General features: G+C 38.6%; 1 protein-coding gene across 8 annotated transcripts in view; it reads left to right on the top strand.

Moving 5' to 3' along the window:
- NALCN (sodium leak channel, non-selective) overlaps positions 1-14,336 on the top strand; it is a 368,748-nt gene that overhangs the window by 312,809 nt on the left and 41,603 nt on the right. For all 8 annotated transcript variants that reach the window (XM_032246166.1, XM_032246167.1, XM_032246168.1 and 5 more), the window contains 8 exons: positions 879-970; positions 1,059-1,181; positions 3,748-3,804; positions 4,038-4,158; positions 4,260-4,391; positions 5,355-5,522; positions 7,444-7,548; positions 12,864-12,970. In XM_032246166.1, coding sequence (XP_032102057.1) covers positions 879-970; positions 1,059-1,181; positions 3,748-3,804; positions 4,038-4,158; positions 4,260-4,391; positions 5,355-5,522; positions 7,444-7,548; positions 12,864-12,970 — 905 coding nt within the window. The remainder of the gene's footprint in view (positions 1-878; positions 971-1,058; positions 1,182-3,747; positions 3,805-4,037; positions 4,159-4,259; positions 4,392-5,354; positions 5,523-7,443; positions 7,549-12,863; positions 12,971-14,336) is intronic.

Here is a 14,336-nt window from a genome sequence, read left to right as displayed (position 1 = left end):
ACCTCGACCTGTTCATTTAAAATCATAACCTTCTAGCATTTTCTATACCTCTGATCCACTGTGATATTTTTTAAACCAGATCACTAAGCATCCTCTAAACATATTTACTTATTTTGAATTTTTTTTCTGTCTCCCACTGACTAGAACATCAGTCGTATGAGAACAGGGCTATTTTGTTTCCACTTCCCATATCCTACACACTAGAACAGTGCCTGGCACATAATAAGATTTCAGGCAATATGTGCTGAATGAATTACTTTTTAGAGGAAAAAACACTCTTGCTAAGAGTGGCTATTATATATATGTGTGTGTGTATATATATATATATATATATATGTATATATATAAAAACTATACATATATAAAACATATATATATATATATATATAACTGTACTATATATATAACATGATATATGTAACTGTGGCTATTATATATATTTAATCTCATACATATTATATATACTGTAAATTTAGAAATTTAATGTAAATGTATACATTTCATATATACATATTTAATGTAAATATATATATTTAGTATAAATATACATACATATTATAAATATATACATTTCATATAAACATACATATTTATTGTAAATATATATTTATAAATATGTATATTTAATATAAATATATACATTTAGTGTAAATGTACATATTTATTGTAAATACATACATTTAGTATAAATATGCATATTTATTGTAAAATATACAGTTTAATATAAATATATGTAAGTACATATTTAACAGTCTATATATATAATTAATATTTATACTTTGTATAGAGAGATGTTGGTTTTAATTTTTTTAACTGATAATATATTTTGCATTCAGAGACCTCCTATTTTAGCATACCCCCTTTTAATTTATTTCTAGCATTCCAATACAGTGAGATACAGAAATGCACAAAGAGAAGACAGTGAAATAAAGATGATCCAGGAAAAAAAGGAGCAGGCCGAGATGAAAAGGTACAGGCTGCCACAGTGTCCCGTGGCTCTCATTTGGGAATGGCAAAATTTCCCTTAGCCTTATTCCCTCATGAATTTCTCCTTCCAGGAAAGTGCAAGAAGAGGAACTCAGAGAGAACCACCCATACTTTGATAAGCCCCTGTTCATAGTGGGGCGAGAACACAGGTTCAGAAACTTTTGCCGGGTGGTGGTCCGAGCACGCTTCAACGCGTGAGTACACTTCATTTCAGCCAGGTGTTTGGCCCGAGTCGTGCAAACAGCAGGGGTGTTGTCATATGAAGAAGAAAGAACTTGTAATCCTAATGGGGTCACAAAATAAACTGTGGACTAATTAATCATGCTGCTTCTCTTTGCTGAGCACCCGACCAGGTGGAAAACAAACAGAGGTCACAAGTAGTTAACATTTATAGAAAACGCACGTTGATGAAACACAAAGCAACCATTTTTGTTTGTGCATTGTAGCAGTTGCCTGATACGTTTATATCTGCATTCCATATTTTATTTTGGAAAGACTGAGACAAAAGGTAACTAAAGGATGTGGTGAAATGAAGGTCATTGTCCATGTCTTCCATCAGGCTTGTAGTTTCTTTGTGGTAAAAATACCTCAATTGGTTTATTGGAGAATAATGTAAAGTAGAAAGAAAGTTGATTAGTGCTTTCATTGCCAACTGTTATACGAAGGAAACTCACTGCCCACTGTCTCCACCTTCCACCATGGAAGAAGTATGTAAGAAGCCATCAGCACGGTGAACCTTGAAGACACACTATCTGTGGATACCTAAGGCAAGTTTAACAGGCAGATAATGGATGAAATGGATTTTTGTCAAGCATACCTCTATTAGTCCATTTTCACACTGCTGATAAAGACATCCCTGAGTCTGGGTAATTTGTAAAGAAAAAGAGATTTAATGGATTCACAGTTCCAAGTGGCTGGGTAGGCCTCACAATCATTGAGGAAGGCAAAAGGCACATCGTACATGGCACAGACAAGAGAGAATGAGACAGAAGTGAAGGCAGAAAGCCCTCATAAAACCACCAGATCTCATGAGACTTATTCACTACCACAAGAACAGCCTGGAGGAGACCACCCCCATGATTCAGTTATCTCCCGCTGGGTCCCTCCCACAACATGTGGGAATTCCGGGAGCTATAATTCAAGATGAGATTTGAATATGGACACAGAGCCAAACCATATCAGAACCTTTAAGTAAATATTCCAAAGACATTAAGAATCCTGGAGGAAATGAGAGAACGTTCCATATTCCCATTATGTAGTTGGACTGTCCCTGATGCCATCATTTAAGTAAATTGATTTCTTTGTTATTAATAAGTAGCATACGATAATCACTCTCTGTTATGGACTGAATTGCTCCCCCCAACATCCATATGACGGAATCTGAGCCCTCAGAACCTCAGAATGTGACCATATTTGGAAAAAGGAATTTTAAATAAGTTAATTAAATTAAAACGAGGCCATTAGGATGGGCCCTAATCCAATATGACTTGTTTCCTTATAAGGAGAGAACATTTGGACGCAGGCATATGCAGAGAGAAGACCATGCAAAGACACGTAGGGAGAAGATGGCTCTCCGCAGGTCAAAGAGAGAGAGCCCTGCAACGGGTTTTCCCCTCGCAGCCCTCGGAAGGAACCAACACACGCAGCTGGCACCTTGATCTTGGACTTCCAGCCTCCAGGACTATGAGAAAATAAACTTATGTTGCTTAAGCCACCCAGTCTTAAGCACCAGTGGTGCTTTTTTACAGCAGCTCAAGGAAACTAATACACACTATTTTAACATTTCAGGGATGGAAGAGACCTTGGGGACCACTCAGTGTTATTTGTGTGTCCCCTCCTTCAACAGAGGAGGATAATTAATTGTGCAGAAGTTGAGGGCTTTGCTCAGGGACCCAGCTAATAGTACCTGGCTCTCTCTTGATTGCCAGGCTATTCTTTCTGCTGTTCTATAAAGACTCACAATTTAAATCAACTGAGTCATAATTATTAACATCTTCCATGAGTTTTCAAAGTAAACTGGAAGAAAATGCCAGTGTAGAGATTGATTTGATCAGTCTCGAGTAGGTTTTTTTTATCTTGAATGATCCTGTTGGCTGCCTGCACCTTAACATGTCATGGCTAATTCTCCACTTCACTTGGAGTGGTGTAGTTTCCCTTTTATCAGCAACACAGCTGATGTTGAATACAATTGATGAAGTCTTTGTTGTAGTTGGGGACACATAGACAAAGAATGTAATCTCACTGACAGTGCTGACAGGCTTTACTTTCAGGAATGAAAGTAAAAACAATGAACCTTCCTCCCAAGAAATTCTCCGTAAATCATTCTACAATATCACAGTTAAATGCAGGGGGAGGAAGTCTATTTAAATTATGGAGTATTGAATTAACTACTTTTGAATAACATTCTTGAACTATTAAGGCAAAGATTTTAAATGAGTATTTTTAAATGAAACTCAAAATTTAATTTTGTACTACCCATGTCAGAAAATTCTGAATGAAGTCACAAAGTCAAAAATCAAGTATTTTGAGAAATCCAAAACTTTCCTTTCATAAGCATCAACTGCACATTCTTTGGATTTTTTCTTTCATCTAATGTTCTCTGACCTCCAGAGTCACCTACAGTAAACATATTTTATAATGGATATTTTATAGAGGATGTAAAAGAGATTTTTAGGTAGATGAGATGTTTGCAAATATGTTTTTAGCAAGTTAAAACATGCTTACTATGATGTAGAATTTTATAGATGTGTTCTCTTACAGATCTAAAACAGACCCTGTCACAGGAGCTGTGAAAAATACAAAGTACCATCAACTTTAGTAAGCATTACAAACCTCATTTTCCATGCACATTTGAAGTTTTCATGTACTATTTTATGTTGCATAAAAATATTAAAATTCTCTTGCTATACAATGTTATGAAATAGATGATTGGGGAATGATGTTTTTAAAATACCAGTCATGTTGACAGAGTCACAGAAGTCATCATCTCCGACTCTTGGAAGCTTTTCCTGGAACATTCACGTTTCTCAATTTTGTTTGGTCTCTGGCAGTGATTTGCTGGGATTGGTCACTTACCTGGATTGGGTCATGATCATCGTAACCATCTGCTCTTGCATTTCCATGATGTTTGAGTCCCCCTTCCGAAGAGTCATGCATGCGCCTACTTTGCAGGTACTGCTGCTAAATAAATCTCAGCTTACAACTGAGAGGTAAAATACTGACCTGCAATTTTTCCGTTTGTTGTAACCAAACTGCCTTTTTACCCATTTCAGATTGCTGAGTATGTGTTTGTGATATTCATGAGCATTGAGCTTAATCTGAAGATTATGGCAGATGGCTTATTTTTCACTCCAACTGCTGTCATCAGGGACTTTGGCGGAGTAATGGACATATTTATATATCTTGTAAGTCTTTGGTTATTTCCTAAATGAAAGTGTAATGGTTTTGTAAAATCTCCTGCATTTCTTGGTATAAGAGCAAGATGTATGAGTCACAGAGGTTTTGAAGCCCTAATGAATTCTTAAATGGACTCTAGAGTTGTTCATTATATGCAAATAAGGGCCATGCCTGTAAAATCTAAATTAAGAGCATCATAAAGATCTATGGATAGTTATGTTGTTCAAATACACCAATCGCAATTTTATGTACGAATGAGACATACATTAATAAGGCCTAACATAGCAAGCCTAGTTAGCATCCTACAAATCTTATGGCTTCTACACTAAAAAAAAGAAGTTTGTCTCATGTAAACCATGTTATTGATTATGAGCCCCTTATTGTTGAAGGCAAACTAAAGTGATTGTGATTGGACATCTGTCCTGATTCCAATGCATAAAATACCCGGATATAGCAGATGCCCATTCAAATGTCCAGTAAAACTTGCTGGAAAAATCATAGAAATGGGCTGAAAGAATTTTTTATTTTTTCTATATGGCCAAGAAGACATGAAATCAATGTCTTTGCAGACACGACAAGAGGAATTGTGATCATGAACAGGTAGCATGTTGCAGATCACTGATAAAATAGTGGTAACCTTGATCAAAGGAATTCCAACCATATTGACATCAGCAAAAGGTCCAGCATAGTAAGTTAAAAGAAGGAGCAAAATGCATTGGTGTATACAAACACAAACACACAACACTTTCGGTGTGGACACCGCCAGTTATTTCCTGCATAAACATGATGACTTTCCTTTGAGGCCTCTAGCAAGTGTAGATGAGGTTTGTTGTTCAAAGTTAACAGACTGCGCATACAACCCAGGAGTGGAATCTCTGCTAAATGAAAAGTTGTGGCCGGTTGGCTCTCAGAAAATGTAAAATAGTAGGGGATGAATGGTAATAATTCCAGAGGTTTTTTTTCCCCTTTAGGTGAGCCTGATATTTCTTTGTTGGATGCCTCAAAATGTACCTGCTGAATCGGGAGCTCAGCTCCTCATGGTTCTTCGGTGCCTGAGACCTCTGCGCATATTCAAACTGGTGCCCCAGATGAGGAAAGTTGTTCGAGAACTTTTCAGCGGCTTTAAGGAAATTTTTTTGGTATGTTAGAATTCTGCTTTGCTTCCAGTTCACTGTAGTCCATCTCTAATGTAGCTAATGAGGGAAAAGTGAGTCCTCCTTATTATCAAGGTCAATCAATAGTTTCAGTGACTGCCAGAGGGTTTAGTGGCACTAACAAAACAGAATCACCTTCAAAAACTTTACCCGTGAGTGCTTCTGGCGTATGAGTTTATTTAATTCATCTAAAGAGAAGCACTCTGAGATCTGAGAGTTAGTATCTGCTGACTCTTTCAGTCCTAACTCTTGCCTCTAATTTCTACTCTGGGTTTTCATGTCCTCCCATCTGAAAAGTAAGGATAAGAAGATTCAGCACCATGTACTCCACACATGGGATTAGGAATTCCTGCATTTGGGCTCCTAATCTCGTTCTGTGTGTTCCTGAAAGAAGGTCGCACAGAATTTGCCTCTAGATCTCAGGAGTGTCAACGTAAAACAACTTTAAAAATGCAACGTATAGGTATAACCCACTTTAACTTCAGAATTACAGTAATGAGCGATTGCAAAGATGATTGAGGGACAAAACATTCTTTTTAGTTGGGCAAACGTTGATTTAGGGTCTTCTGAAAACAAGGCCGGAGATAAAACAACAAGAAAGAGGCTCGTTGTTCACAATCTGTAACGGAAGATCTTTGCCTTACAAAAGAGAGATCAAAAGATTCTTTCTATTATTGATGAGGTCTGCTTGTGCATGAGAAGCGGAATTAATTTACATAGGCTTGTTTTGTATCTTGCTTTCTAAAGACATACCCGTGAGGAGAAATCAGCCGTAGTTGATACAAATGTATTTTCAAGATAGATTGTGATGTTACTAGAGGTATATCAGTGCTGATTTTTTTTTTTTTTTTTTTGATGCGGAGTGTCGCTCTGTCACCCAGGCTGGAGTACAATGGTGCCATCTCAGCTCACTGCAAGCTCCGCTTTGAGGGTTCAAGTGATTCTTGTGCCTCAGCCTCCCAAGTAGCTGAGACTACAGGCATGTGCCACCACGCCCAGCTAATTTTTTTGTGTTTTAGTGGAGACGGGCTTCACCATGTTACCCAGGCTGCTCTCGAACTCCTGACCTCAGGAGATCTGCCCACCTCGGCCTCCCAGTTGCTGATTTTTTTAAGATGTGTTTTAAAATTCTTGTTTTCTTTATGCAAAGCCATAAAACGGTGGCTCTTTACACAGCTAGAATTAAAGAAAATATCACCAGACTGCTGAGGTATATGAATCTTTTGATCACTGATAAATTTTAGAGGAGAATTGATTTGTGCCTTTCTCTAATGATGTGTCAGTGTGATTTCAGTATAGTTAGGTACATGTTGAGGTTATTCAACCAGTGCAGTTCACTTCTTCCATATTGCCCCTCTTCTCTGCTGAGACCAAAGAAGTCAGCCAGCAGAGGGAGCATGAGCTAATTAACAGATCTGCTTTTCGGGACTGAATTTTCTCCTTGAGCATAGCACATTGTCCTAATGCACACCTTCACGGTCACAAGACAGTTAAGCCACTGTCCCCCTCATTTGTGCTCTGCTAATAAAAATATGAATTCATTTGGGAAAAAAAATGAATAAAATGTAATTATTTAAACATTTTTTTCTTTTGTTCCATTGGATAAAAAAGAGCAAGGTATTGATTTTAAAATCAGAAAAGTTCAAGTCATATCAAAAATATCTTATCCATTTTCTTATAAGAAATTAAGGTTTCCATTTAAAAAATTCAAAGCTTGTTAATTTCTCCTTTTGACCTTCCAGTAAGGCTAATTGTATGATGTACGGTGGAGAAGCTAAAATATATTATCAAAAACCCAAGATTTTTATACAATGTTATCTTAAAATTCCTATTTATATCACTGTTTCAACCAAACCTAATATTTAGTCTTTACCAAGAGATTTAACATTTCATCAATTTCTTTCAGGTCTCCATTCTTTTGCTGACATTAATGCTTGTTTTTGCAAGCTTTGGAGTTCAGCTTTTTGCTGGAAAACTGGCAAAGTGCAATGATCCCAACATTATTAGAAGGGTAAGATGTACCTTTCTGTCTTTCAAAATAAAAATTAAGGGCCAAGTGTGGTGGCATGTGCCTATAATCCCAGCCCTTCGGAATGCCGAGGAGGGAAGATCACTTGAACCCAAGAGGTCAAGGTTGCAGTGAGCTATGATTGCACCACTGTACTTCAGCCTGGGCAACAGAGCAAGAGACCCTGTCCTTAAAAAGAAAAAAATATTAAGGCAGTTTACACTCCCTTGGCAAGCATGTGGTACCAGTGGCTACCAAGCCTACTTTGAGAACTCCCTATAAAACTCTAAGAGTTCTCTTCCCACAAGTTCCTTTTTGCTTAAGCATGCAATATGTCGCTTCTGGCTAGAAAGGTTAATGAGATGAAAAGCACATCTCAGAGAATGTGACTCTTCCCTCCTATTCCAGTGTCAATCCACTGTTGACATCTTGAGCATGGGTCACCCAGGATTCCAGCTGTTTATACCTGTGAGCTTCGGATACTTTCCCTTGATGTCTTCACTAACCTGATCCTTCCTTTGTTGTCACATAAGGCGCATAACAGCAAGCAGCCCCATGCAAAAATGTCCAAGAGACAGCGTTTGCCTCTCACCCCTTTTATTGTTTCTCCACTGTCAGCTTCCTCCCCATTAGAAAGCCAGTGCCTCTATAATCCCAGCACTTTGGGAGGCCGAGGCGGGTGGATCACGAGGTCAAGTGATCGAGATCATCCTGGTCAACAAGGCGAAACCCCATCTCTACTAAAAACACAAAAATTAGCTGGGCACGGTGGCACGTGCCTGTAATCCCAGCTACTCAGGAAGCTGAGACAGGAGAATTGCTTGAACCCAGGAGGCGGAGGTTGCGGTGAGCCGAGATCGTGCCATTGCACTCCAGCCTGGGTAACAAGAGTGAAACTCTGTCTCAAAAAAAAAAGAAAGAAAGCCAGTGCCTTTACATTAGCTCTCAGCTGCCCAGAATCTCCCTCTTTATGACAACCACGAGGACCTCCACAAAGGCCCAGACTTGACTACTTGCACTACTGCATTTCATTTTCTGTTTCTTCGGTCATTGGTCATAACGGGAGGATAGCTACTGTAACAAGCCCACTATTAAGTAGCTTCACATAATGAAATGTATATATTGCATCTTGGGTAAGTATATATTTGCAGTATATATTGCAAATGTATATATTGCAACTCTCCTCCACATGACCGCTCAGGGATTCACATGCCTTCTATCCTGCATCTCCCGCCTTGGCCGTGTCTTCAGAGCTTTCTCAATTAGCTGGAGATAAGAATGGAGAGCCATCTCTATCTGAGTGGGCTGTGGGAGACTCCTCTCCACCCACATTCCACCATAAAGAGCAGGGATACTGCAAGGGGGGCTGGAATTTAGTTGTGTGCTCCGGGAAAAAAAAGGTGGGGACACAGTTTGGTTAATAACCAGACAATTTTTGCAATTTCATGCAGTATTCTCTTAGGATTCTCATGTTACAAATAGATTAATAAAGTAAACCAACTACTGCTGTTGTATAATCTAGAAAAGTATTTTCTCTTTGATCCCAATAAAATGATGCCTTAGTTCCTAAATGTGTATCTTCAAAAGGCCTACTAGGCCTGAACTACGCTATATATTTCTTGTAAATATGGCTATCTAATATAGATTTTAAATGATAAAAATTGTTAGTTCTCTAACTGTTACAAAATACAGGTAACATCTTTGTCCAGCCAAAATACATTATAACTTCTATTAATGATGAGAATTGGAAACAAAGGCCGGACTGAGAAAGACATCCCAGGAGCTTTGATGAATCTGAACAGATAGAACAAGGAACGTGGCCTGACAGTCATGCTGTTCCAAATTAGCTGATGAAGAAAATGACAGAGAGCTGACGCATTCGTCCACAAACTTGTTTGTGAAAAGAAGAGCGATTTTCAATCCACACTGAACAGAGGCCAGAAAGATAATAACACTTCAAGATGAAGCCTGCCAGGAATCTTGGATGACTCAGTATGTTAATAGCTACCTGAAAGCATGGTCATTTTACGTTATCCACTCACACCTGGCCCAAGCTGAAGATTGTTGGTGACAGCAGCCAGGAGATGAGCACAGACACAGGTTTCATAATGCATTTATCCTCTTTCCTAGAACAGTGAGGTCTGTGCAAGGCTCAGAAGGAAAACCTAAGGAGACTTAGCCATCACAGAGAGCACCAGCACCAAGCAGAATGATTGAAAAGGAATTGGCATGGTGAGACAGGGCTTGAGTCTTTTTATCCTCTCAAATCCAAATACAAGAGGCCAAGGCCAAGAACCCCATATGAGTGAAGGTGATGTCAGTTCTATCAGAGGACTGCAGCCCATCTTACTAAGAAAAGAGCTGAATCCAAAGAAAAGGGGAAAGTAGATACACCAACATTTAGATTGCACACAGTTCCTGGTTAAACGCAACGAAGGTTGAGTCGTTGTGCCCATAGTTTCCAGTTGGGAAAACATGTTTTCTTGTATGAGGCTGAGCACTTCCTCCCTCTGCTCCTTTGTTTGTTTTCTTAAAACTCACTAGATGTCATGAGATCAATATAGATATAGATATGGAGCCTAGGACTTAGTCACCAAAGCCCTGTAAACAAACTCTGAGGATACCTTTTGACAAATAGTCATTGAATATCAGTAGTGTCCAAGGCACTGTGCCAGGTGAAATGAAATGTGGAATGGAAATATTCGGAGGTCCTTGTTTCAGTTTTGTGGCATTTTGTGTCCAATCAGAACATGTCTTTCATGTTCAAGCAACAGTAATATAAAATCAGCAGTTTTAAAAAGCCTGTGGAAGCAGAAATCACATGCAAACTATGATTTCAGCAGGGGAAATTGTGCTTCTAATTGGGCGTACTGTGCTGGGAAAGTTTCCAGGAGGAAGTAGGATTTGAGATGAGCAAGAAAGGACCTTCCAAGCAGAGAAAGCCATGAAGAAAGACACAAAGCCTGCAAAGAAGAGTCACAGTGCCGAGGCAGGTGCGGAGCAAGGTGGGACCTTGACATCACAACTTCTTAGATTGGAATCCTACTTTAGGAGAGGTTAATCCCTCTGGAACTTATTTCCTCCTCGAATGCTTCTCACACAATGATATTATGAAGATTAGATAAGCTTGTTTATGCAGAGTACCTTACCCAATCTCAATTGTGACTGTGAATTTCATTCCCGCCCATGTAGGAAAAAACTGAAAAACAAGGCCAGAAGTTAGGGAGAGATCCTCAAGCACCTGAAATGCCAGGCTAAGGGGTTGGAATTTCGTCGATGAAATAGAAATCACCAAGGAAGAGGAATCAGACACGTCCGAGTGCTCATAAAGTACAACGCACTGTTCCTAGTGCTATTTTTGTTACCCATATCCTACTAATAAGGAAAACAGGTGTAGAAAGATTAAATAATTTGTCCAACGTCACTCACCTAATAAGCAGAGAAGCAGGGAACTAGTGTCCAGGCACGCTGGCTTTTAACGGAGATACCAGACTGCTTCACGCAGTCAAAGGTGGGGCCAGGTGGGTTCAGGAAGACAAATTGGAAAAGGTAGTGAGACCAAATACATCATGGGACTTTTATATGATGCACTGCAACACAGCCTTTTCAAATATTGTTCTGCATAAAAGGTGTGGTTATGGAAAGATAATTGCAATATAGTTTTAGCTGAAAAAAGTGGTCAATGTTAGAATAAAAACTTTATGAGCTCAGATACGTATAGGAAAAAAGACTGGAAGGGTATGCTGCAAAATGTTCACTATGTTTGTGAGCAATTGTAGGTAAGTTTTCTTCCTTTTGTTTGTCCAGGCTTTATAAAGATGTGTTATTTGCATTAAAATGTTCTTATTTTAAAGAATTGTGCTGGTAATCCAGAAGGAGGTAACGTTGGTGTTAGGAAACTCACTGTAGTAAGAATGGAGACATGGGCCAGGAAGAACAGGGAAAGCCCAGGGAACTCTGAGCTTGATGCTGGGCTTCTACCGGGTTGCTGGTCCAGGAACAGAAAGGAGGAGGCCAGGACAAGACATGGTTTAGGGTCAAAAAGGACTTTAAGCAGATTAAAATGGAATTTCTATTGAAATATTCAAATGGTGATCAGTAATTTTACCATCTACACCTTGAACCCAGAGATGAGATTTAGGTTCAAAACATGACCATCATAGCCAAAGAAACAAAAATAATCAAAGGGAGCATAGGAAATGAGTCAGAAACTTCCTACGGATGTTTAATTTTAAAAACCTTTATAGCAGCTTTATTGAGATATAATTCACATACCATACAATACACCTACTTCAAGTGCACAATTCAGTGGGAGTTTCTTTTTTAGCATATTCACAGAGTTGTATGTGTGACAGCCACTTTTAGAACATTTGCGTCTCAAAAAGAAACGATGTATCTTCTAACTGTCACCCCCATCCCTTTAGCCTTCACCTCAGTCCCTAAACAACAGCTAATATTCTTTGTGTCTCCATAGAATTCACTGTTCTGGACTTTTATATGAATGAAATCACAACATGTGGTCTTTTCTGACCGTTTTTTTTCTCAATTAGTGTAATATTTTCAAAGATCATCCACGTTGTAGCAGGTATCAGGACTTCATCCCTTCCTATGGCTGAATACTACTCACTTGTACGGTTGGATCACAGTTGGTTTGCCTATTTGTCCAATAATGGACATCTGGCTTGTTTCTACCTTTTGGCTATCGTGAATAACAATTATATAAGCCTTTTGTACAAGTTTCTGTCGGGATGTATGTTTTCATTTCTCTTGCGTAGGTAGCTCGGAGCAGAGTTGCTGGCTCACATGGTAACTCTGTGTTAGCGGTTTGAGGAGCTGCCAGCCTGCTTTCCAAAGTGGCTACACCATGATACATTCCCACCAGTAGTATGCAAGGGTTCCAGGATGAGGGTAGCGATTCCTCCACATCCTCGCCAATGCTTGTTGTTATTTGCCTCTTTGGCTATGGCTTTCTCTGCAGGTGTGAAGTGATATCTCATTATGGTTTTGATTTACATTTTTCTGATGGCAGATGGCACTTGCTACTGAGCATCTAGTCTTGTGCTTTTTGGCCACTTGCGTGTCTTCCTTGGAGAAATGTCTACTCAGGTCTTTTGCCCATTTAACTAATATTTTCAGCATCAACGTTGAACTGCCTGTCTCCAAAGTCTTTGTTACTATTTGCTGGGTAGCCATTCACATCACTGTTGTCGGGTAAAGGACTTTTGGTGTGCTATGAAAGAAGAGTTTCCTATCCTTTATCTTTTCTGAGTTCATTCTCTGACCGGGTTCCCCCTCTCCCCCTTGTTTTTCTATTTTAGGAAGATTGCAATGGCATATTCAGAATTAACGTAAGTGTGTCAAAGAACTTAAATTTAAAATTGAGGCCTGGAGAGAAAAAGCCTGGATTTTGGGTGCCCCGTGTTTGGTAAGCATTTCAGAAACAACATTCTGAAGAGGATGGTGTGCTTGTAATATAAGGCTTAAGAAGAATATGGCATAAAACTAAAAGTAATTTTCCTAGACATGTTAAAACCATCTTAAATCATACAGGGCAAAGTGCTAGATTATACTGGAATACAGAAATAAGATAGAGAGCAAGGAGTACGTGGAGTTCTACATAGCTTCATGAAACTACAGAAATATTATCTCAATATTTTTCTGATACTTCAGAAGTATATATCTAGATTCAAATGGCTTTAAAAATTAGTGAGACTTAAAAAAGGATTTTCTGTCAAATTAAAACTAAACTTATTCTGAGTTTGTATCTTCAAAGGAGGAGCTGATATCTTCATAATAGAACTCTAAATCATAAAGCTATTTCAATTTTAAAACCCATTTACACTGAAGGATTTCCATTATTGAAACACTGGAGAGGAAAATAATCAGCAGTAACACAGCTGATTACTTCTAATTTTTCCTTTAGTATTTCTTTTTCTTGAAATTGAGTTTAAAAGCACTTAGATTAAAGCTAGAAATACCTAGTACCTTCTTTCTCATCTATTTTTTTAATGACCAGGAGTGGGATCTCTCAGTCTGTGTCATTGGCAAACTGAGTGTTCTGTCAACTTCATTTGTCCTTTGAAATTATCTGTTTTTTAACTTTTCTTTTTGAAAATGTCTTAGAATAACAACCGAACCACAGCAACTCTGCTTTTGTCACAACTGATGTTCTTTTCTGAATGTCAAAACTCTTTCAAAGGAATCACACTTAACCCAGCCGTACCCTAGCACTCACTATTACCTTTCTTTGGCATTTCTCTAATATGAAATTTGCTTTTATAAATAATCTAATATAATGAATATTGAGTTTTTATTTTTTTTAATATCCAAGAACTAAGAAAAAGGGTTCATTTTGGGTGTGTGGCTTCAGCATGGAGACAGAAGAATGTGAGACATGAGAATCTCCTCACCCCACTGCCAACTAGAAGAGCAGTTCAGTTTCCATTAAAATAAAAATTAAAGGGCATAAAAATTTACTTCCATGAGACAAAAATTAATTATAGCATAAAGTAATTTATGTGATAATTAATTAATTAATTATTATTAATTCAACGATATCATGGAAGTAAATGAAGTCAGGAGTAGAGAACACTGGGCATTTCATTCCCTTCACTATGGAAAAGGTGGAGGGTGCCTCCCACCTCTGCCAAGCGAGGTACCCCAGGGGCAGCACTTAACAGAGACAGGCAAGGCAAGAAGAGAGACTCTGTGGTCAGGCTGCTCATTATCATCTGGAGAGCAGGGTTAGCTGGTGTAGTCACTGCCTAAGGCCATATCATCTGAGTCCTCTT

This window comes from Sapajus apella, unplaced genomic scaffold (assembly GCF_009761245.1).
Source record: "Sapajus apella isolate SASKATOON/1434 unplaced genomic scaffold, GSC_monkey_1.0 scaffold60, whole genome shotgun sequence".
Taxonomy (NCBI): domain Eukaryota; kingdom Metazoa; phylum Chordata; class Mammalia; order Primates; family Cebidae; genus Sapajus; species Sapajus apella.
Note: the sequence above shows the minus strand (reverse complement) of the source record. Positions and strands in the feature narration are given on the sequence as shown.